This window comes from Oncorhynchus gorbuscha, linkage group LG05, assembly GCF_021184085.1.
Source record: "Oncorhynchus gorbuscha isolate QuinsamMale2020 ecotype Even-year linkage group LG05, OgorEven_v1.0, whole genome shotgun sequence".
NCBI lineage: Eukaryota > Metazoa > Chordata > Actinopteri > Salmoniformes > Salmonidae > Oncorhynchus > Oncorhynchus gorbuscha.
This window is the reverse complement of record NC_060177.1, coordinates 75180590-75202859: the sequence shown is the minus strand read 5'-3', so window position 1 is coordinate 75202859 and position 22270 is coordinate 75180590. Positions and strand designations below refer to the sequence as shown.

The window sequence follows — 22270 nt, the reverse complement described above, 5'->3', positions numbered from 1 at the left end:
TTTTTCAACAGGACCTCCAGGCTGTGTAATGGCTATTTGACCAAGGAAGAGAGTGATTGAGTGCTGCATCAGATGACCTGGCCTCTACAATCACCCAACCTCAACCCAATTGAGATGGTTTGGGATGAGATGGACCGCAGAATGAAGGAAAAGCAACCAAAAAGTGCTCAGCATATGTGGGAACTCCTTCAATGTTGGAAAAGCATTCCAGGTGAAGCTGGTTGTGAGACTGCCAAACGTGTGCAAAGCTGTCAAGGCAAAGGGTGGCTATTTGAAGAATCTCAAATATAGAAAACATTTAGATTTGTTTAACACTTTTTAGTGTGTTATGATTCCATGTGTGTTATTTCATAGTTTTGATGACTTAACTATTATTCTACTACGTAGAAAAGAGTAAAAATAAAGAAAAAGACCCAGCCACATTTCATCTTTAATGCTCTTGCTGCTGGTAGGCTTTGTTACTTTGGTCCCAGCTCTCTGCAGGTCATTCCCTAGGTCCCCCCGTGTGGTTCTGGGATTTTTGCTCACCGTTCTTGTCATCACTTTGACCCCACGGGTTGAGATCTTGCGTGGAGCCCCAGATCGAGGGAGATTATCAGTGGTCTTGTATGTCTTCCATGTCCTAATAATTGATCCCACAGTTGATTTCTTCAAACCAAGCTGCTTACCTATTGCAGATTCAGTCTTGCCAGCCTGGTGCAGGTCTACAATTTTGTTTCTGGTGTCCTTTGACAGCTCTTTGGTCTTGGCCATAGTAGAGTTTGGAGTGTGACTGTTTGAGGTTGTGGACAGGTGTCTTTTATACTGATAACAACTTAAAACAGGTGCCATTAATACAGGTAACGAGTGGAGGACAGAGGAGCCTCTTAAAGAATAAGTTACAGGTCTGTGAGAGCCAGAAATCTTGCTTGTTTGTAGGTGACCAAATACTTATTTTCCACCATAATATGCAAATAAATTCATTAAAAATCCTACAGTGTGATTTTCTGGATTTTTTTCTTCTCATTTTGTCTGTCATAGTTGAAGTATACCTATGATAAAAAGATGAGGCCTGTAATTTTCAAGCGGGAGAACATGCACAATTGGTGGCTGACTAAATACTTTTTTGCCCCACTGTATTAAGTACACTTGCGCCATGTACTTTTAATGTAATGTTAACTGCAATCAAGGTAATTTGGTTCTGCTATTCGATGAATCACAGTGATAACATATTAATCTTTTGTATAAATAAATAAAATCTGACAGTGTATTCTAATTTCCTGTACTTTTAAATAGTTGAAGGTGCAATGCAGTGTTGCATAGGGGTGACAACTAAACCAAAAAACAGACATTGGAATTTGGTTGTGCTTTTAGATGGTTGCAAAAAAAAATTGCGATAACACATCGGAAATGCAACACACTTTTGGCTGTCTTTTTGAGTGGGTGAATATAGGTTCTCTCATTGATCAATGTCTCAACCAAATATTACCCAATTATCCACTTGAAATGATGTGGTGTGCCCAGTGGGATGGTTCAAGGTGGATCACAGTGTTGCCGTAGCAACCAGACCTGGCTTTAGAAACAAAAACACTGGGACTGAGTTTGGGAAACCATGCCCTATTCCACTATAGCTAATATGATGCAATTTGGGACGCACACCGTCTTAGACCGGTCACCCATCGCTTCTCAAAATGCCTGAGAAACACACACTCACGTGGCGTTACAAGTCATCTTTTTCAGAGGATCAGATCTCACAACACCTGGAGAAATGTTTAACGACCCAGGAAGTGTATTACTAGACATTTTCAGACCCTTTGTTTTACTTTCATCCTGAAGAGAAGGGCAACACGGATCAGTCATGTAAACTGCCTCTGCCTGCCTGGCATTGCTCAATTAGTTTAAATGCATGAAAGGAGTGCTTTCATTATGAACAAATTAGACACACATCTTTCTTTCCAATGGGCGTTTGCCAATTAAATGCTATTTGCCAATGTTGTGGCAGTCTTTCCTGTCCTGTTTGCCAAAGTGGGGTTTGTTTCTTTGCCAATACTTGCATACTATTGCATCACACCTGTGCTGCCACTTGAATGCAATGCCACACACACACACATACCTACCTACCACCTCTATAAACACATTGTGGGTGTGTCAGCTCTGTGTTTAACTGTCTGAATAACAACATAGCTGGCTGCTCTTCATGACTCTGCAGCTCACTTTCTGTCTGTACCTTGAATAGGAGAAATGGTCTCTATGCATGAAGACATCTGAATGATGAGACGTTACATCTGATGACTGACTGACAGGCTTCCTGATCCTGGGGTCTGTCTATCACTGAACGGTTGCCAAGCTCATCAGCCACAAATACATCTGAACTAAGAGCAGCAATAGACATCAAAGATGGGGGGAAGAAGGTCCCCTTTAAGCATGTACTTTAGGCGCCATCTGTTTGCAGAGCAGAGCCAGGTCTGCTACTCTAGGTTGGATAGGTCCTTTGATCCCTAAGTAGTACCCTGCAGTGTTACATCACATTAGGCTTGTCCTCATTGGTGTGACCTGCCGTGCTGCAGTGACAGTACTTACATTCCTGTTTGAAGGTGAAGTACTCTGTAAGGTGCCGGCACTCGTGGTTCCCTCGCAGGAGGAAGAGCGTGGTTGGGTGATTGATCTTGAGTGACCAGAGGTACAGCACACACTGCGGGGACAGAGAGAGAGACAGAGAGACAGAGAGAGCGACAGAGCGACAGAGAGAGGGACATAGATATCATTTATTTGACATCTTAAATTTCTATATAGCTATAATTGACTTAACACAGCCCCCACAGCAATATTATTACATTTAGTAGATAAACCATATGGTTAAAGAGAAAATAGCCTTAATGAAAAAAACATGAATAAACAATGGAATTATTTTTAATTAACTCTGCAACACTTCCAACTTTGTACTTTTTTCACAACTGCCACCAGTTTGGAATCAAAACAATTACAAGACATATTGACATAGCTAGTAAAATACACAAGTGCGTAAGGGGTCGCGTTACACTTCAGAAATCTAAACGTTCAAGAAGCAGACCTCACCTGCATTTTACATTGAAAATCAAGTGTTTACTTGCGTCAACAGAGTGATGAGGGGCGTGTAACTATAGTTCTCCTTCACAGGAAATACATTAGTGCAACATATACGGCATATATATATATAGACAGCAGAAGCAGAACGCTATTTGGCTGGCACCTACACAAGTAAATGAATTTACAATGGAAAAGCAAGGTCTTTTTTTTGATGCAAAAATTAGGTTTCTAAAGTTGATCATAGAAAGAATGTAGCCAGCTACATTTCCAAACGTTACACGTGTAATGGAAGCTCAAAATGAATCTGATACCGAACAGAAATGACAATAAGGAGCATTTTAGATGCGCATTTTCAAAACACAGTAAGATATTTCTTATGGGTTCTTTTTCCCCCTGTGTTGTAAACACAGAATTCTGCATTAATGCAACACCTGGTGTAAAATATAAAGGGTATTTCATGTTGAATCACTCCTATTAAACACCAATGGTATTCACTAAGTTGATGGGTTATTATTCAGAATAATATTTTACAGATTTTATTATATTTTAAAATCTTGTTTTATATATTTAACATGTGATAAGGCCACACAAAGGGCCAGAGATAGACATCTGTGATAATCTGAAGTACCCAAAAAGGCCACCAGATGACGTGAAATTCCATGAATTCCTTGAAAGTTACCAAACTCTGGTAGTTTACTGGTAAACCTTGAAAGTAACTTCCCTTTGCAATCCTAGTTAAAACATATGATCCAGCCAAATAAGATGCAGCCAAAGCCAGCTCTTCAACTAACCAGATGGCCTGTGTCTACAGTACACAGAGAAGAAGAAAAACAGCACATTGAAATTGACCTCCTCCAAAATGCAACAGACCATTTTTCTCTCTCCCCGTTTAGGGCACTCATTGGGGGAGAAAAACCACCCACCAGATTCAATCAAAATTAATTTATCCCCAGACACTCTTTGATGCTGGACCCACAGAGTCTAGTACACATTTAATGTGCGACAACAATATGAAAAGCTGGCAGCATTTACAATCCAAATGAGACTGCTTCCCCTTCCACCCCCAGACAACAGACAGACAAGGTAGCAGCACTCAGTCTCCACTTGGCTTGCCACTTTCAGTCTCTCTCTCAGCCCCCAGTCCTCCTCTTCAGAATAAACATACAGCCAGGAACACAACCAGAGCCCTACATTAAGTCCTGAGAACAGCGTGTCGAGGTAACCAAGGCCAGCAGGTGTGCATTCATATGATACACCAATAACAGACAATGGAAGCGAGAGGTGTGGGGAGGGAGCATTACGCTACCCTTGAATCCTAATTTCTAGGACGGACAAAGTGTTACGGAGCGGAGATGGTAACCTGAGTGTCAGTCTTTGTGCCATCATGCCAAACATGGCTTGACAATGAACGCAAAGAGTTGGCAAGAGCACAAACCAATCTGAGACCAGGCTAGGGGGCTGGCTGACCATGGGGAGAGGTTCAGGCCAGGGAGGGTGCCAGCGTGAAAAGGGGAGCAGTAGTTGGTGAAAGGACCTCTAGTGTGAGTGGATGGTGGAGGCTGAAGGGACCAGGCGTTTAAATGAGAAGAACGCTCCTCCTGTGTTCTCTCTCTCTCTTGCTCCCTCTTTCAGCCAGACTGCCTGTTGGAGCCTTGAGCTGAGCTGAGCGGGGGAGGCAGACAAAGGCAGCAGAACAGCACATTGTGTGTCAGACATGAGTGGCTGCTACCTCCCTCGCCTCAACAGTCGACACACACTTCACCTCAGCCTGAGCTAGACGTGTGCTACCTGGGGGAAGGGGGGGTCCATAGGTGAGAGCACTTTCCTGTATCAAAGAGGAAGACATGAGACGTAGAGGCAAAGAATAACATGGATTGCTCACACATGCTCAATTTAGACCCCCAAGCAAATCGCCAGCCTGAAATGGTAATGCTACCTACTTTCTGTGAGAGGATAAAGTCAATCTTTCCGTTACCAAGGTAACTGCATTGAGATCCCCTTCCCTTGTATAGCCTATCCTCCTTTGTGTGAGATTCCAGAGTGGCTCTGTGTGCTTGGCCATCATAGGGAACTGGAATACACAGGTTTCTGAGCCCAGCTCCGTTGAATCAAAAATCAATCTGGGTGTACAGAGGCATTGGCTGGGGGATGTGGGGGATAGGGCCTAAGTGCCTGGCTGCTTCCATTCAGAGTTCCATTGGGAGGATTATACTGAGGTGGATGGAGATTAATTCAGTGGGGTAGATAGATCTCACATTGTACGTCCAAATGGCACCCTATTTTATTATTTACCTTTATTTAACTAGGCAGGTCCATTAAGAACAAAATCTTATTTACAATGACGGCCTACACAGGCCAAACTCAGACGACACTGGGCCAATTGTGCGGCGCCCTATGGGACTCCCAATCACGGCCGGTTGTGATACAGCCTGGATTCGAACCAGGTTGTCTGTAGTGACGCCTCTAGCACTGAGATGCAGTCTTAGACCACTGCGCCACTTTCCCCATGTAGTGCACAAATATTGACCAGAGCCCTATGAGCCCTGGTCAAAAGTAGTGCACTACATTAGGCAATAACGTAACAATTTGGACGGTACCACCTATACATTAATTGAGCTGTGCGTCGGTCCCCTTTCGTCCACCTTTGGCCTTCGACCAATGGTAGATGCCATTACTGGCCTAGTTAACACACTGGTTTAATCTATGCAGCACAGCAAATACAGCTTCTCTGCGCCAGTCCTTCTAGGAGAGCAAGGCACTGACAGTACCCTCCTCCTTACCCCTACACTAAGGCACAGTTGGTTATCATTATGAACCTATACATGATGTGTAACAGAGAGCACATGGAGTCATTTCATTAGTATTTATTTAACCAGGATAGTCCATTGAGTAAACCTTGCCACTGGTTTCCAGGTTGTAAAGTGAGAATCAAGTGAACAATAAACACTGCATGCTTGACTACACACTAGTTAAGTGTTTCTGACATTTTGGAAGTGGAATGAGCCTTCATTTGTACAAGCACATCCCTCCCCTCCATGGTGCTTCCAGAGGTGTCACCTGCCTGGGTTATGAGGGGGAAGACAACATTTCAGTCAGAATAGTTCAATGCCCCAGGAGTCACCTGTCCGGAAAGCTCCCTCAGTGTTTGACTCTACCTGTCATTCCCTATTCTCTTTCACAGACACCTTTTCATCTGTGACATTTCACCCACCGCCTCCCATCAAAAGACCTCCACAGCCACAGACGGAGCTGATCAATGCTTGGCCCAGTTAGCCAACCAGGACCTATGGCCCTGTTGGCTCTTCCATTTAACCCCCTCACAGCCCTAGTTCAAAACCCAGCCAGCCCAGCCCTGTAGCCTGTGGACCAATCCACTCCGCTGTGTGGATCCAGGTTTCCACTCTGTCTGGTACCAATTTAGGGCTAAACTCATCCACACGCTGCTCTTCTCATTACTGGCTGTAAAATTCATTATTTAAATGCTCTCCATCTACTCAAAAGTGAAAATGCTTCCATCCACTTTACATGACACTGGCTCCTAAACTGAAATGTTCACTTCCCACTCACATTTCAAACCAAATCATGCAGTAACCATGATGACCATTCAGAAAGCACAGGAAAGCAGCAGACAGAGAACCCATTTGAGATGTCCATGATGACGACAATGACTGTTAAAGAAATCTCTCTCGGCTGTGTTTAAGGCAATATGGTCTGAAGAGGGCTTGGCAGGGCCATCTCTGTGTGTCTAGCAGACATTATACAGAGACAGATGGCTGAGTGAGAGGCTGGCATGAAGGCAGCAAAGGGCCTTAGACTTAGCTAGCATGAGACAGCCAGTCTCCTCGCACAGAAAAACAGACACATAATCATCCCTACTTGGACGAAAACAACTTAGGCTACACCATAGAAATAGAATCCAGGCTGTTTCTGTGGTCTCCACACACGTTCACCCAGATTAATCTAGCTGAAGTAGGGGACACTGACCCAATTCACATGCTCTGCCTTGTGGGGAGCCACAGACTTATGACCATAAACTGAGATGGCAGCTAAAATTAAGGTTTTGACTATGTGATGTAACAAAAGACTTAGCGCTCTTGGCTCTAAGCAACTTCAGACATGACATAATGCTTAGTGAGAGCAGAGCGGGTGTCCGTCCCTCCCTGGGCCTGAGAGAGAGAGCATCTCGTGCATTACGCTCATCTCAATATCTGCAATACTGCTTGTGGCAACATTTCACTGAGTCAACCTTTTAATTAAACATGGCACACCAGTTCAGCAGGGCCAGACAACCATTACAATGTTACATGCCTCCGCCGCACTGCTCGCCTTCAAACTCAAGACAGGGAATTTCCTCCTGCTGCAGGATTTAAAATAGGGCCAATCGCTTTTGCCCTCTCATGTTGAGTGGTCTCTAATACTCACCAGGCAGTTGCCAACCCTGATCCCCCAATGACTCCCAGCTATTTATTCACTCTTCCCCCTCCAAACAAATTTAGATTCTCCTTTTTCATTGGTAGACTTAAGGATAGAGGGAATTGGGGCAGTAGGGTAAACTCACTTCGATACTGAAGTAGCCTCGGTCTACGTAGTCTCCGAGGAAGAGATAGCGTGTGTTGCTGGGCAAGCCACCAACTTCAAACAGCTTCATTAAGTCAAAGAACTGTCCGTGGACATCTCCACACACTGAGGACAAACAAACAACACTGTTAGGGAAGGAAACATAATAGGTTATTATCCTCTAATACAGGAGAGGCATGGTCCTATATGACAATAGTTTGACAGTAATTTGAGCGAGTAGCCTCATTCAGTCTATGAAGAAGTAATCTATTCATGTAAAAATGTGAATTACAGGGAATAAATGTAGGTCTATATTAAATCTATATGTTTTCCTCCATAATACAAAAACATATTGAATAACCCTGAAGGGAGTCAGAAGAAAAAGCCTCTAATAGAAAGATGAAAGTGTAATTCAGAGTCCGGCGTGTGACAGGTACATGGCTCTGAGACCACCATCCGAGGGGGTGCCCCACAGGTCAAACGTGCACCTCCACAATCCCCAACCAATGCTGCTCCACATAGTCTTCCACTATTCATCTGGATGTGTTAACACTTGGAGAAATTGCCTGAGCCGTGCTGAGAATTTGAAAGGTATGAAGGTTAACGGTCCAATACGCTAACCTAGAACACTGCTGTTGTGTACACGTTTTGGACTCTGATATGTGCTGAAGCTGGATCAGGACGGTAATGACAGCTGTGTCAAACAGAGTTCAGAACTCTGGCCAGTAAAATGAGTCTACTCCACTCAAATACACCTTTCAACAGACGCATTAAACAGTGGTGTGGCACCATGGCATACTGCCCAGCCCAGTGCTGTGTTTACTCTGGGCCTAGTTGGGCACTATACTCACTCACTGAGAGAGAGAGAGAGAGAGAGAGAGAGAGAGAGAGAGAGAGAGAGAGAGAGAGAGAGAGAGAGAGAGAGAGAGAGAGAGAGAGAGAGAGAGAGAGAGAGGTGCATCCATCATCCTCACTCAGCATGTCTAGGCCAGAGGAAGTAGTCTAGCCTGGTGGAACTAACCTGATCCCTGTGTTCTCACCATTCTATTTCACTTGATACGTGCAGTAAAACAGAATGGTAAATGGAGGAATCAGACTGGTTCCACCAGGCTACGAGAAGGAACTAATGTGTACTATTCCATCCATAAGACATGGGGTTTAAAACTAACTTCCTAATCCCGGATGTTGTTTTAGACAAATTCCAAAAGGTCAGGCATCACAAGCTAAACACAACTAGACCTAATGACAGGCTAAATGTGACTATTTGCATAAGATCTGTTTGAAGTAGAGTTAGTGGAGGCCGGGTGACTGATAACCATAGGAGCAGCAGGTAAGTTCCTCCTCAGATAAAGGGAGGGAATGTACTCAACTATCTTTTTGCGTAAAACATTGAACGTGTGCTTCAAGTCAACAGTCAGGCACATACAGTGTACAAAACATTAGGAACTTCCCATGCTCTTTCCATGACAGACTGACCAGGTGAATCCAGATGAAATCCATGATCCCTTATTGATGTCACCTGTTAAATAGACTTCACTCAGTGTAGATGAAGGGGAGGAGACAGGTTAAAAATATATTTTTAAGCCTTGAGACATGGATTGTGTATGTGTGCAATTCAGGTCGCGTCTACACTTGACAGTTGCAGCCGACTTCTGTTGTATTTAAGAAGACTGCATTGAAAAGACAGGTATAAAGCACAAGAGTCACTCGGTGGTCGGATTGTGTTCAGATCTGCATGACCGTTTGAGGTGGTCAGGGATGCATTGTGTAGGGGCCTCCCGAGTGCCGAGGTGGTCTAAGGCACTGCATCGCTGTGCTACTAAACATTCTGGTTCAAATCCAGGCTCTGTCGCATCCGGCCGCAACAGAGAGAGCCATGGGGCGACGCACAATTGGCCCAGTGTCATCCGGGTTAGGGGAGGGTTTGGCCGGCAGGGATGTGCTTGTCCCATTTGCACTCTAGTGGTTGCAATGCACGCCGACATGGTCGCCAGGTGTACGGTGTTTCCGCCGACACATTGGTGGGGCTGGCTTCTGGGTTAAACAGGCATTGTGTCAAGCAGCATTGCGGCTTGGCTGGGTTGTGTTTTTGAGGACACAAGGCTCTAAACCGTCGCCTCCAGTGATGAGACAATACTAACTACCATTTGGATAGCACGAAATTGGGAATAAAAAGTGGTAAAAGTACAAATAAACAAAAGGAGGCATTGTGTGCGGATTTCTCCTCAGTCTGGACACAATAAGGCTACCGAAAGCGCATACAGTGGGTGATGTCGTCAGCACTCCTCCCACAGGACTCCAGAAAACTTTTTCATTATAACGTTGGAGGAAATACATTCCAAGTGTATGAGGAATGTGTTTGCAGGCCTCAAATGCTAGCCAGCCAACTAAAATTTAGAAAAATAAATAGTTATACTAACCCGTTTTCAATCCCTTTAGCGTTGATTGCTAGGTAGCTACAGAGGTTAGCTACTGCCATCAGTTGTGGTGGTTTCATATTTTGCCTATTCCACTGTTTGTAGAATGCATATTGCACGGGAAAAGGGAATTCAGAAACAATGTGGACACGTTAGACACATTTAAATGTAGGTGTAGATGCATTACACGTTTGGAATTCCATGATCATAACTCTATGATCAGAATTCTAAAGCTGCATTAACAGTGAAGTCAAGACATGCCTCGGAGGATGAATGGGCAAGACAAAAGATTTAAGTGCCTTTGAACGGGGTATGGTAGTAGGTGCCAGATGCAAAGGTTTGAGTGTGCCAAGAACTGCAAAGCTGCTGAGTTTTTCACACGTAACAGTTTCCCCATGTGTATCAAGACAGTCCACCCCCTAACGGACATCTAGCCAACTTGACAACTGTGGGAAGCATTGGAGTCAACATGGGCCAGCATCCTTGTTGAACTCTTGACACCTTGTAGCTCATGCCCCAATGAATTGAGGCTGTTCTGAGGGAAAAAGGGGGTGACACTCAATATTAGGAAGGTGTTCCTAATGTTTTGTACACTCAGTGTACAGTAGCAACAAAAAGGTGACAAAGTACCTTCTCTCCAACCTAATGTGCGTCTGTGTTTATATTGGAGGAGTTGTGCAGTGGAAACATTTCTGTCTCAAACAGATCAATAAAGTACTCTACTTCTCTTACCTGTGATGGGTGCCTCTACCTCCAGCATGCATTTCTCCTGTCGCAGAATGTTTGCTCCGTCGTTGATGATCCGGAGGGCCACTTCCTCCTCCAGCCGGCCCTCCTTCACCAGGTGGGTTCGGAGGGTCTCTGGGTTGGGCTTGCCATCCTCAAACAGCTCCTTCATAGACAGACGCTGCTGTGGAGGGTATGGCACAGCTGGACAGGGGAACAGAGGGCGAAACAGGTATTATGGATGAGTACCAAAAGGAAGCCTATTACTATTTAGTACACTACTTTTGACCAGGGCTTTAGTTATAAGTAGTGTACTACATAGGCTAAAGAATGCCATTTGGGATGGGACCCTGGTCAAAAGTAGTGCACTATAGGGAATAGTGTGCCATTTGGGATGCATCCTAGATCCACTTGCATTTAGATTCAATATCTAAATGAGTGCAGCAATCTACAATGCATTATGACCACCATTAGTGTACTACAGATTGTATGTGGTTTGCCAGCACAAATGAACAATCTAGGCTTTAAGTTAGCCTAGAGAAATAGAATGAGAACCCAGATTAGGCAATGAAACAATATTAAGCCATCCAGTAATAATTTGAAACAAACTGAACTAAGTGTTTCCCCATCTGCCTCCAGTGTCCACCCAGTCATTAATATACTAGTGAAGCGGACAGCAGCATCCCTGGTAGGCTAGTCAATCACTGTATCAAATGTCATTCCAACTGAGGTGTTATCAGGAACGGTAGACATTTAGAGAGAGTGATGAAGTTATGGTCACAAGAGGACTCTTGTTGATGTAGAGTCTACGCTATAATAATGCAGCCATGCAAGGTCTCAGACGCCGAGCACCAATCCATCCCGGCTCACCTCACATGAACCGCCTAGCCTGGTCACTAATCTGTTCCACAGTCTCACAATCCCTTCCAGAGTGCAAAAGGTTTCCATGGCATAAGAAACGTGATAATGTTTTAGCTACTGGACTATTGTCAAATTAAAAAATAAAATGTTCCTCTTTTTGTTCAGAAACTAGGCTAAATTGTGTAGCAAGTAGCTATGCAGGCAAGCAATTAGAAAATATGACAATTGTTGTTTTTAGTTGTAGGTTATAATATAGACTTGGTGTGGAATGGATGGGTTGGCAGTTGGATTACATGGGGCAACAACCTCCAATCGTTAAACAGGAAAGGACTGTTCCAATGCAAATCAGCAGACAGACCGATAAGATGAGGCATTTACCATCTGAATAATGAGGCAGGCCATATCCAGTTTGGCAGGTAAGGCCTAGCCTTCTCTCTGTCCTGGTTTGAAAGATTAGGTAAATTGACCTATAACCTTTCACAGAGCCACACAGTAAGTGTCTTCTACTACAAGAACACTGGTCTTTGTTTTCTAAAGAAGCCCAGCAATGACAAACGAATCAAACTGTCATTAAAAACCATCCATATCGTGGTCACTTCAGATCACAGGTGTCAAACTCATTCCACGGTGGGCCAAGAGTCTGCGGGTTTTCGCTCCTCCCTTGTACTTGATCGATGAATATAAGGCACTACTTAGTAAAGAACATCCCTCATCTGGTTGTCTAGATCTTAATTGAAAGGAAGAACCCAAAATCCCCAGACAATAGGACCTCCTTGGAAATAGTTTGATACCTGAGAGGAGGGTACTCAGTCTCCACATGGCTCTGCTTATAACACTGTACAGAACATCAAGGATGATCATGAAAGCGACATAAACCAAAGGCTGGAAAATGAGTGAGCTCGAATTAGCTTTTGTGTGGGTGTGTTTAATCAGCACGATGGCACCTGACTCAGCAGAGGAACAGAGGTAGTCTAATGCATTATAACCTACTATCATTCATCTCAGGTTATCAGGAGGTTGACGCTGATCTGGAGAGATGAGTGGGGAGGTTGACTTTTCTGTGCAATTTTCTGTCTGAGACAAACATGTCATGCTGAAACAAATGTTCATGCTTCTTTTCCTCAATAGCATCATTGAGTAGGGATGTTAACGTTAACAGTTAATCGGTTAGCTGCCGGAAATACATTTGACAGGTCATGCTTATCCGTCTAAAGGTCAATTTGCATAATTTAGTGAAATTAAATTGACACGTGCATTTTTCGGTAGCCACTATGCATCTTATTTAAATAACATGCGCACAGCATATAAAGTGTTTGAGGAGCAGAATATTACTTATCTGACAACGCAAAAGCTGCAGCTCCTGGAGTGAAGTGGTCTTATAAGCCAAATCATTGTGCAACAATTCAAAATGCAATTGAGAGTTTATGGCCACGATTAAAAAGAGGATTCCAGCTTTCTATGACAACATTTTTATTTCTCTACAACTAATTGAAAGGTGTCCTCCATTAGAGTGCATAGGCAAAATGGTAGGACTATAAGTGTCAGCACCTTGTAATCTAAACTGGAGGCAGTATGCATTTTGAAAACATATAGCCTCCTTAATGGTTTGAAACCTGAATGTTTTAGTTCATATTATAAGGCATGTCTTACCTTGCTTCAAAGTAGTCTAGCCATAATCCAACCATAAAAAACAACCTTAATATCGAGCCCTGGAGGGAATTATTTTAAAGACAAAAGTATTCGGTTGCAATTGTAATATTGAATAGGCTACCAAGGGTGGCCAACCATCCTCCAGGACAGCCTTAAAGGGGCAGTGTTGTATTTAGGGACAGGCTTGAATATGAAAGACAATAGGCAGAGTAGAATGCATTCTACATTATTTTCTGATTCTCTATGGTAAAAACCTTTTTTTTTTTTAAGTGGTTCCCCCTTTTTTTATTACCTTAAACTAGTTAAAGGTTAAATAAATACATTTAGGCTAAAAAAAATACAATAAATAAAACATGTTCCTTGCATCATACAATTTGGGAAATTTGACTTAAAATCATCAAAAAAGTTAGCTTATTTTTTATTTAACCTTTATTTAACTAGGCAAGTCAGTTAAGAACAAATTCTTATTTACAACGATGGCCTAGGAACAGTGGGTTAAATGCCTTGGTCAGGGGCAGAACGACAGATTTTTACCCTGTCAGCTCTGGGGATTCGATCTAGCAAGCTTTTGGTTACTGACCCAACGCTCTAACCACTAGGCTACCTGCCGCCGCAAAAGTGAACCTTTTTAATCGGATACACATAGGGCAATTCTAGGTCTTGTGGCATATTTTGGTTAAAATATCCCCAATTCAATAGAATTGCAACCTCTGCATACACAGTGCACTTCCATCACATGTGCAGATGATTCTCAAGATCTTGCACACTAATGAGATGCAATTGAGCCCACACTACTACAGTCTGAGCCAAGCACTACATGCTTTCTGGTAAGTTTTGATTACAATACTGGGTGGGATGAATATATTTTATGACATACACAATTTTTTGTAATTAACTAGTAAACAGTAGCCTACAGAAAAGTGAAAACTTGTTAACCATTTCTGCTAGTTAGTGTTTGCTACCATATGGATTTAAACTTGCTTTAGCCTGCTAACTGAGGAGTGTTAATTCACCTGTTTCCATACATTTCATTTTAAAACATGCATCTTACAAAGGAGTTGTTTAATCTAACTGCTTAACAATTTATCTGTACATGGAATTGGATTTGGATTTTTTTAACTCATTTTTCTAATCTTCACAGAAAAATGCCATGGGCACTATCTGATGTGTGGAGACATTTTACTGCAGCTAATGTAGAAGGAAAAGCAGTTTACATTTGCAAATACTGTGCCGATTCATATGTGAAGAATGCAACAAAGATGCAGAATCTGGCCAAGTGCATTAAGTTCCCTCGTTGCTTGTTGTGAGCACTCTCTGACAAGTCCCTATACTTCTATTTGAGGTGAAAATTATGAATCAGACACCTTATCGACAGCAACAGCTCATGGTCCTCCTGAAATCAGAAGGTTTTTTTGAGTCAATGGAGGAACGTAGTCAAAGGAATGCTGATGAACGTCTTGCTCGAGCGGTGTATGCAACTGGTTCTATGCAACTGGTTCACCTCTGATGCTCACAGGCAATGTGTATTGGAAGAGATTTCTGAATGTTCTTCGCCCAGCATACACCCCTCCAACCAGACATGCTTTATCTACTCATTTTCTGGATGCAGAGTTCAAGTGTAGGTCAAGGAAATTATAGAGAAAACAGACTATTGCAATCATCTCTGATGGGTAGTTGAATGTTCGTGGAATAATTAACTACATCATCTCCACCCCTCAACCAGTATTCTACAAGAGCACAGACACAAGGGACAACAGACACACCGGTCTCTACATTGCAGATGAGCTGAAGGCAGTCATCAATGACCTTGGATCACAGAAGGTATTTGCACTGGTGACAGACAATGCTGCGAACATGAAGGCTGCTTGGTCTAAAGTGGAGGAGTCCTACCCTCACATCACACCCATTGGCTGTGCTGCTCATGCATTGAATATGCTCAAGGACATCATGGCACTGAAAACAACAGATACACTACAAGAGAGCCAAGGAAATGGTTAGGTATGTGAAGGGTCATCAAGTTTTAGCAATCTACCTCACCAAGCAAAGTGAGAAGAAAAAGAGCCCCACATTGAAGTTGCCCAGCAACACCCGTTGGGGTGGTGTTGTCATCACATTTGACAATCTCCTGGAGGGGAAGGAGTCTCTCCAAGACATGGCCATACAGTCTGCCAATATGGACAGCCCCATCATGAGGGTCCTCCGGGATTATGTATTTTGGGAGAGAGTGGTAAGCAGCCTGAAACTCCTAAAAACCTACTGCAGCAGCCATTGCACATATTGAGGGAGACAATACCATCCTGTCTGATGTTCAGACTCTGCTTGCAGATGTAAAAGAAGAAATCTGTACTGCCCTGCCCACTTCACTGTCTCGCCAAGCAGAGGAAACTGCAGTTCTGAAATACATCAAAAAGTGTAAAGACTTCTGCCTGACGCCCATACACGCCACAGTGTACATGTTGGACCCCAAGTATGCTGGCAAGAGCATCCTGTCTGGTGCAGAGAACAACAAGGCCTATGGTGACATCACTACCGTGTCTCGTCACATTGGTCTGGATGAGTGCAAGGTTCTTGGCAGTCTGGCGAAGTACACTTCCAAGGAAGGGCTTTGGGATGGAGATGCAATATGGCAGTCGGGCCAACATATCTCATCAGCCACCTGGTGGAAGGGACTTCGGGATCTGAGGCTCTTTCCCCTGTTGCGCAACTGGTCCTTGTTTGGGAACACACACATCAAAGCACGCGACAGGCTGACCAATACAAGGGTTGAAAAATTGGTTGCCATCCGGGCAAATTTGAGGTTATTTGAGCCTGACAACGAGCCACACTCAACAATGTTGGAAAGTGATAGTGAAGATGAGGCCTCAGTCTGATGATCAAGAGGTGGACATTGAGGAGGTCCAGGGAGAAGGCATGGAAGCCTGAGAGGAAGACAACCAAAGCTTTAGTTTCTAGACTATCATCTTATGATGAAAACACTTTTTGGGAGATGCGATGGATCATTCAATACTCCCTTTTGTTTTTCAGTAAATCATTCCATGTGAAGAGTCAACTCATTTAATTGAAGTTCAATTCATAACTAAATTGTTTTCTTCTATTGGAAGGATTTAATTATTTGCAATTATGTCTACTTATGATAAGGTAAAATGTTTATTTTTGTCTCCATATGGTAAATATATCCAATGCAAAAAACATCTACATTTAAATGGTATTAATATTAATTTGCATAGATTTCTGTTAATTCCCATATATTCAGACAGAAAGTTTTCACCTCTGAATATTCCCCAAAATGTGCAACCCTACGTCAAATATAAAAATTGTGTTAAACTTTTTTTGTTCAAGTGACTTCGGCTTTTAGAACAACAAAAATATGTCCTATTTGTCCAATGGACAAGTGGTAAAAACAAATTGTGTCAAACCCTGTTTTCATATCAACATGATTTATTTGTCCAGAAGCCAAAGGCACAATCATAGTCATAATAACAAGGCATTGTAGTTTCTCCATCTTTAGATCCCCCCACATTATAAGTTTCAACCTGAGATCTTCATTGGTCACACAAGGAACCGCTTGCATCAGGTGCCCTTTTAAGAATGTTTTACATTGGCTGCTTCATTACAGGCGTTGCATGTTCATTGCTGTGAGACAAAAGGCTTGCTATTGTTGCATGTTTCAATTAAGCTCTTAATGAAAAACTTGTGTTCAGTGTATGATGCTCTGTTGGTCACATTTTACTGTTTGGAACCAATTTTACAGTTTGTTAACCCGTTAATGAAAGCCAGTTAGCCAGGCAGAAAAATGTACCAAAATGTGCATCCTTGCTTTGGAGCAACCATCAGTCAAACGCAAGCCCAACCTATTAACACACTACTTTTGACCAGAACCTTATGATACTATGCAGCCTTGTTTTGGTGTGCAGCACAGAACAGGTGTGGCACAGGCTGAATATGTAATGGGCTGGCATAGGATCGTACAGCCAGTCTGCAGTAGGATTGCTACAGCAGCACACACAGTGAACTAAAACTCACCCTATGATCAGGACAAGCGGTCATGCTCTGACAAGTGTGGTATAAATAAACGTAAGCGCTCCTGGGCCTACGAGGAAGGCCGCGAAAGGAACTGTAAGCTGGGTACGAGCGTTAAGAAGAGATTAGGGAAAAGCCTCTATTAGCCTATTATTACAGGGTCAGAGTCTGTGCATTTGGTAGCCTAGCAAGCTAGCCCCACTGGAGGCAAGATCCTGGCCCCAAGGATCCAAGAAAATATGGATGGATGGAGACTCAGTGAGGGGCAAAGGCAGGCAGCGGCGACCATATGTCAAGGGCTAGGCCTATTGGCCAGGTATAGGGATCAACGCCACCATCTCAGTGAAACTAACTGGAGCAAGGCAGTTGGATCACACGACACATAGATCAGTCATGTATTCTAGGGTCACCTGCGCATGATCTCAGTCTGCAGTAGTGGTGAAAGTCAAACTGATACTGGTCAGGAGGACCAGAAGTTTGGGAACAAAATGATAGGTTAGGATAGACATACACTAGGCTTGGGCAATATACAGTTTATACCAGGATATCATTTTCAATAGCGTTAAATTACACATTGCAGGAGCTGCGTGGTACGCTACTGCTTGTAACTATAAGAATTCTAAGATGTCAAATAAATTGTATTCAGCTCAGGGTTACAGCTATGCATTTTGTTTGCTAACTAAGTGGTTAGATGTCAAGATCAAGCTTCTTGGTTAGATCAGAAACAATCAATCCCCTCCTGGATCAAGATCCCTGTTGCCCAAACTGTTATGTGAGTATAAAAATACATATTTTGTATTTGGGAGGGAAGGGGGGAACAGCACCCCTACTGTGCACTTCCGGTAATACCATATACCCTGGTATGGTACAGAAACTGTATGACAGTACAGAAATCTGGACACCACCCAACCCAAACAGTACACCGTAAATTCATCTTTCCTTCAGATGTACTAATTAGCATGGATGTTCCTCTGCTAGCCTCTGCTTCATAACAAACAAGTCTTGAATCTAATGAAGTAGGCCTACATCTTACCCAAACAAACCATATTTATTTCATTCTCAGTGTTAGGATTTTTTTTTTGCCAGCCGCAGCGGCAGTTGTGGGGGATGGGATCTTCCTGTGGAATATCAAAACATCTACAAGACCAACAAAAAATAATTGTGGCAGCAATGATTTAGCAGCCGCAGTGCACCGCAGCTAAATGCATATAGTGGAAACACTGAATTCTGATAAACTTGTTTCAGATTTGGTCTGTCTATTGTAGTCTGTCTATTATATAATCAAATACTCACAAACGAGGGTAATGGCACACTGAATGATTAGGCTACAGAATCAGGGCAGTGGATGTGGCACAGGGCGCTGTGGGAAGGTCCCTCCCATCCACATTGCCCTAATCACTGAATGCCTTTACTTTACCAAATGAATTAATTACACAGAGTTGTGGTCATCTCTGGCACTTAGTGACATCACATACTCTGCACTGCACAGGACCCAACTGGGCCGCTCCCATTCAGACAGGAACACCTGCCAAGGCTACACTCAGTTTTTAATTAGCATACCAAATGATTGATTTGAGGTTCTACATAAATCACACGAATGAAGTGGAGTGTGAAATATGAACTCACCAATAAAGAAAGAATTATGAATATGTCCTCTTTTCCATCTGGGCTACAATTGTGGTACAAGTAGAGCACTTGCACAACATCCCATCTCTTCAATAATGTAGGCTATCCAAAGTGTCAGTTTCATATCTAGCAGTGAGTGAGATCAATCGTGTGGATAGTACCACTAGCAGAGGAGTAGCAGTATCATCCTACTCTCCTGAGCCTTGGTACAGTTAAACTGCCAGGTTGGGACCCCCACTGCTTCTGGCTGGCTGTATGAACAAACCAACTTTTCTTCCACTCTTCCTCCCTCCCGCTACTCTCTCACACCCTGTGGTAGCTAGACCATATTGTACACGTCACTGGGGAGATTCTTTCCGCAATTAACTCACCCTCTCCCTACTGGCAGACATGCGTACAAATTGCAATCCCCTGACAGGGCATTCCCTTGCTGCAGGCCCAGCACTCTCCCCCGAAAGGGTCGGTAGCACTGGGTTGATAGAGGGGGTCTCCCCGGGAGCTGGCTCGGGTTCAGGCCAGGCTGTGCTAAAGAGGTTCTGCCTGCCCAGGGAGCCACAACAGCAGAGTGCAGGAATACCCCTTGCCAGCCTAATCACAGCAATAGCAAACCTCTCACGGCACGCACTCCCTCAGTCACGCTTGTGTGACACACTGCACACAGTCACTCAATTCCTCATGATGAGAACTTACAGGCCTATCTAGACCGCCCCACTGAAACCTGCCTAATGATGACACCCTGCATCACGTTTCTTGACAACAGACAGTCAGTAGACATGGGAGAAGGTGTCTGTCTGCAACCACAAAGCTATGTCCAGGTGATTTAAAGTAGTTTCTTAAACCTGGGGTCGGGACCCAAAGTGGGCCTTGTGAATGTGAGAGGTGGGTCATGAGTGATGAGAATACATTTATAATCACACACCATTTATTATTAATTTGGGTCGTTGGAAAACAATTTAGGTCACAGGACCACGGTCAATTTCACATTTTGGGTCTTGATCTGAAAAAGTTTAAATAACCCTGATTTACAGCCAACTTCAAAGGGGCCCCCTAAGTCCAGTTCACAGCCAAGCTTCATGGCAGGGCTGCTATAAACCCGGTCCTAAAAATTACCACCACAAGTGTAAACCCATCACAGAGAAATTGGTGACTGTCACAAAAAAACAAGCATTTTTTTTTTTAGATTAGGCCGTCTACACCCCTGGTTATACACATTAGAAAACACATTTAAGTAGCTAGTTAGCTAGACAACCATTTTTAACAAACTCAATTGTTTTGATTGCGAGTAACATTAATTGTCTCTGTCCATTCTGTATATGTCGTGCCTGTTGACTACCTAGCTATAGCTGTTGAGTGAGCCATGCTAAATATATATAGCTAGTTACAAACTGTGTGTCCTAACGAAATGTAACGTTAACATTATGACAGAACTAGTTAGCCAAACTACCTAACTACTGCAGCCAAGCAGATACAAATGGTTCGTTCAATGTAGTTTACTAGCATGCTGTTCTTGCAGTTTATTGTGGTCTAACGTTAGCTAGCCAACTGTCTAACCCATGGACTGTTAAATTGAAGTCTAACTAGCTAACTCCTGCAAAGTCAACTCACCTTTTACGAGCCGCTCAGTTGTAGATTGTTTTTCTCCGACTTTCTCCTTGTCTTTGTCTTTCCCAGACATGATTGTTTCGCCTTGCCTCAAGATTCAGGACCAAGCTCGGTGACCTAGCTAGCTAGCCTCTAGCTAGCTGCTTACACTGTTTTGACGTTATGTTGAGACTGAAGAGAGACTGGCTTTATTTCCGACAATACTGATTTAATTAGCTACAGTAGTTAGCTAGCTATGCTCGATTGCTAACGAGCTAGCTAGCTAGTCTGTGTCAAAATGTCACAAACTGAAGTGGACCATCAAAACCGGGACTGCTTGTTCCGCGTATCAAAATTATTTCATATTTTGTAGAAAATCCGATTTTCCACTTTTTTAAGAGGTTAAGAGCAAACTAGCTAACTAACTGTTAGCTGGCTAACTAACGTTAAATGTCTATCAGATTGACAAATCACTAGCTATCAAGCCATTTGAATGTTAACGTTATTAAACATCTCATCAAATGGCTTGGATTACTTAGATTAGCTACTCATTCATAAAATCTATCGCCTTCAAACCTGCGTTTCCTCGTGGTTATTGAACCCTGTCCCAGGTATAACTAGGGTTCTGATCATAACCCAACGGATTAAACTCTAGCTAATCTGACAGCCCACATAGACAGGGCGCGTTCAAGCAGACCATTTTTGTCAAATCGATGCGCCTTCTTCTTTTTTTAAATTGTGTTGGCTGATCGCAATCGAGAAATGCATATACTGACACCTACTGTACTGGCGTGTGATACCGGTCACGACCTCCCTATTAATTCATTGATTTTGTCTGGCCGTGTTTCCACCTACTGTTCCGGAGTATGAATTCATTACACTTTGTGACGCAAAAAGGGAAGGCGAAAAGGACAGACAAAAGGGAGGAACATTGCCCTACCAACTAACCCCTACACCCATTAAAACCTCGCCACTACTTTGCCCCATCTGATCCTAAACCAGGCTGGCATCCTGGGAGCAGTGGTGTAAAAAATACCCAATTGTCATACATGAGTAACATATACCTTAGAAGAAAATCACACAGTAAAAGTCTACTTAAGTCTAAAAGTATTTGGCTTTAAATATACTTAAATATCAAAAGTAAATGTAATTGCTAAAATATTCTTGAGTATCAAAAGTAAAAGCAACCCAGATGGCACAATGTTCATGTTTTTGTAAAATTAACAGATAGCCAAGGCCATACTCCAACACTCAGACATAATTTACAAATTACGCATTTGTGTTTAGTGAGTCCGCCAGACCAGGGATGTTCTCTTAATAAGTGTGTGAATTGAACCATTTTCATGTCCTGCTAAGCATTCAAAATGTAACGAGGACTTTTGGGTGTCAGGGAAAATGTATGGAGTAAAAAGTACATTTTCTTTAGGAATGTAGTTTAGTAAAAGTTGGCGAAAATATAAATAGTAAAATACAGATACCCCAAAAAGAGAACTTAAGTAGTACTTCACCACCTTCCGGAGACACCTGAAACCCCACCTCTTTAAGGAATACCTAGGATAGGATAAGTATTCCCTCTCACCCCCCTTTAAGATTTAGATGCACTATTGTAAAGTGACTGTTCCACTGGATGTCATAAGGTGAATGCACCAATTTGTAAGTCGCTCTGGATAAGAGCGTCTGCTAAATGACTTAAATGTAAAAAAATGTAATTTTGACGTAAGTACTTTACACCACTGTAAACAAGTATATTTTCAGAATGAAAAATAGCATTATTAACCGGTTCTCAA

At 42.9% G+C, this 22270-nt stretch overlaps 1 protein-coding gene across 5 annotated transcripts in view; it reads right to left on the bottom strand.

The window, feature by feature from the left end:
- The window catches only part of LOC124036504 (serine/threonine-protein phosphatase 2B catalytic subunit gamma isoform-like), a 46165-nt gene extending 24962 nt beyond the window's left edge, over positions 1-21203 (bottom strand). For all 5 annotated transcript variants that reach the window (XM_046351169.1, XM_046351171.1, XM_046351172.1 and 2 more), the window contains exons 1-4: positions 20508-21203; positions 10752-10949; positions 7604-7728; positions 2560-2671 (exon numbers count right to left, since the gene is read on the bottom strand). In XM_046351169.1, coding sequence (XP_046207125.1) covers positions 2560-2671; positions 7604-7728; positions 10752-10949; positions 20508-20577 — 505 coding nt within the window. In that variant the 5' untranslated portion in view covers positions 20578-21203. The remainder of the gene's footprint in view (positions 1-2559; positions 2672-7603; positions 7729-10751; positions 10950-20507) is intronic.
- Positions 21204-22270: the final 1067 nt, after the last annotated feature.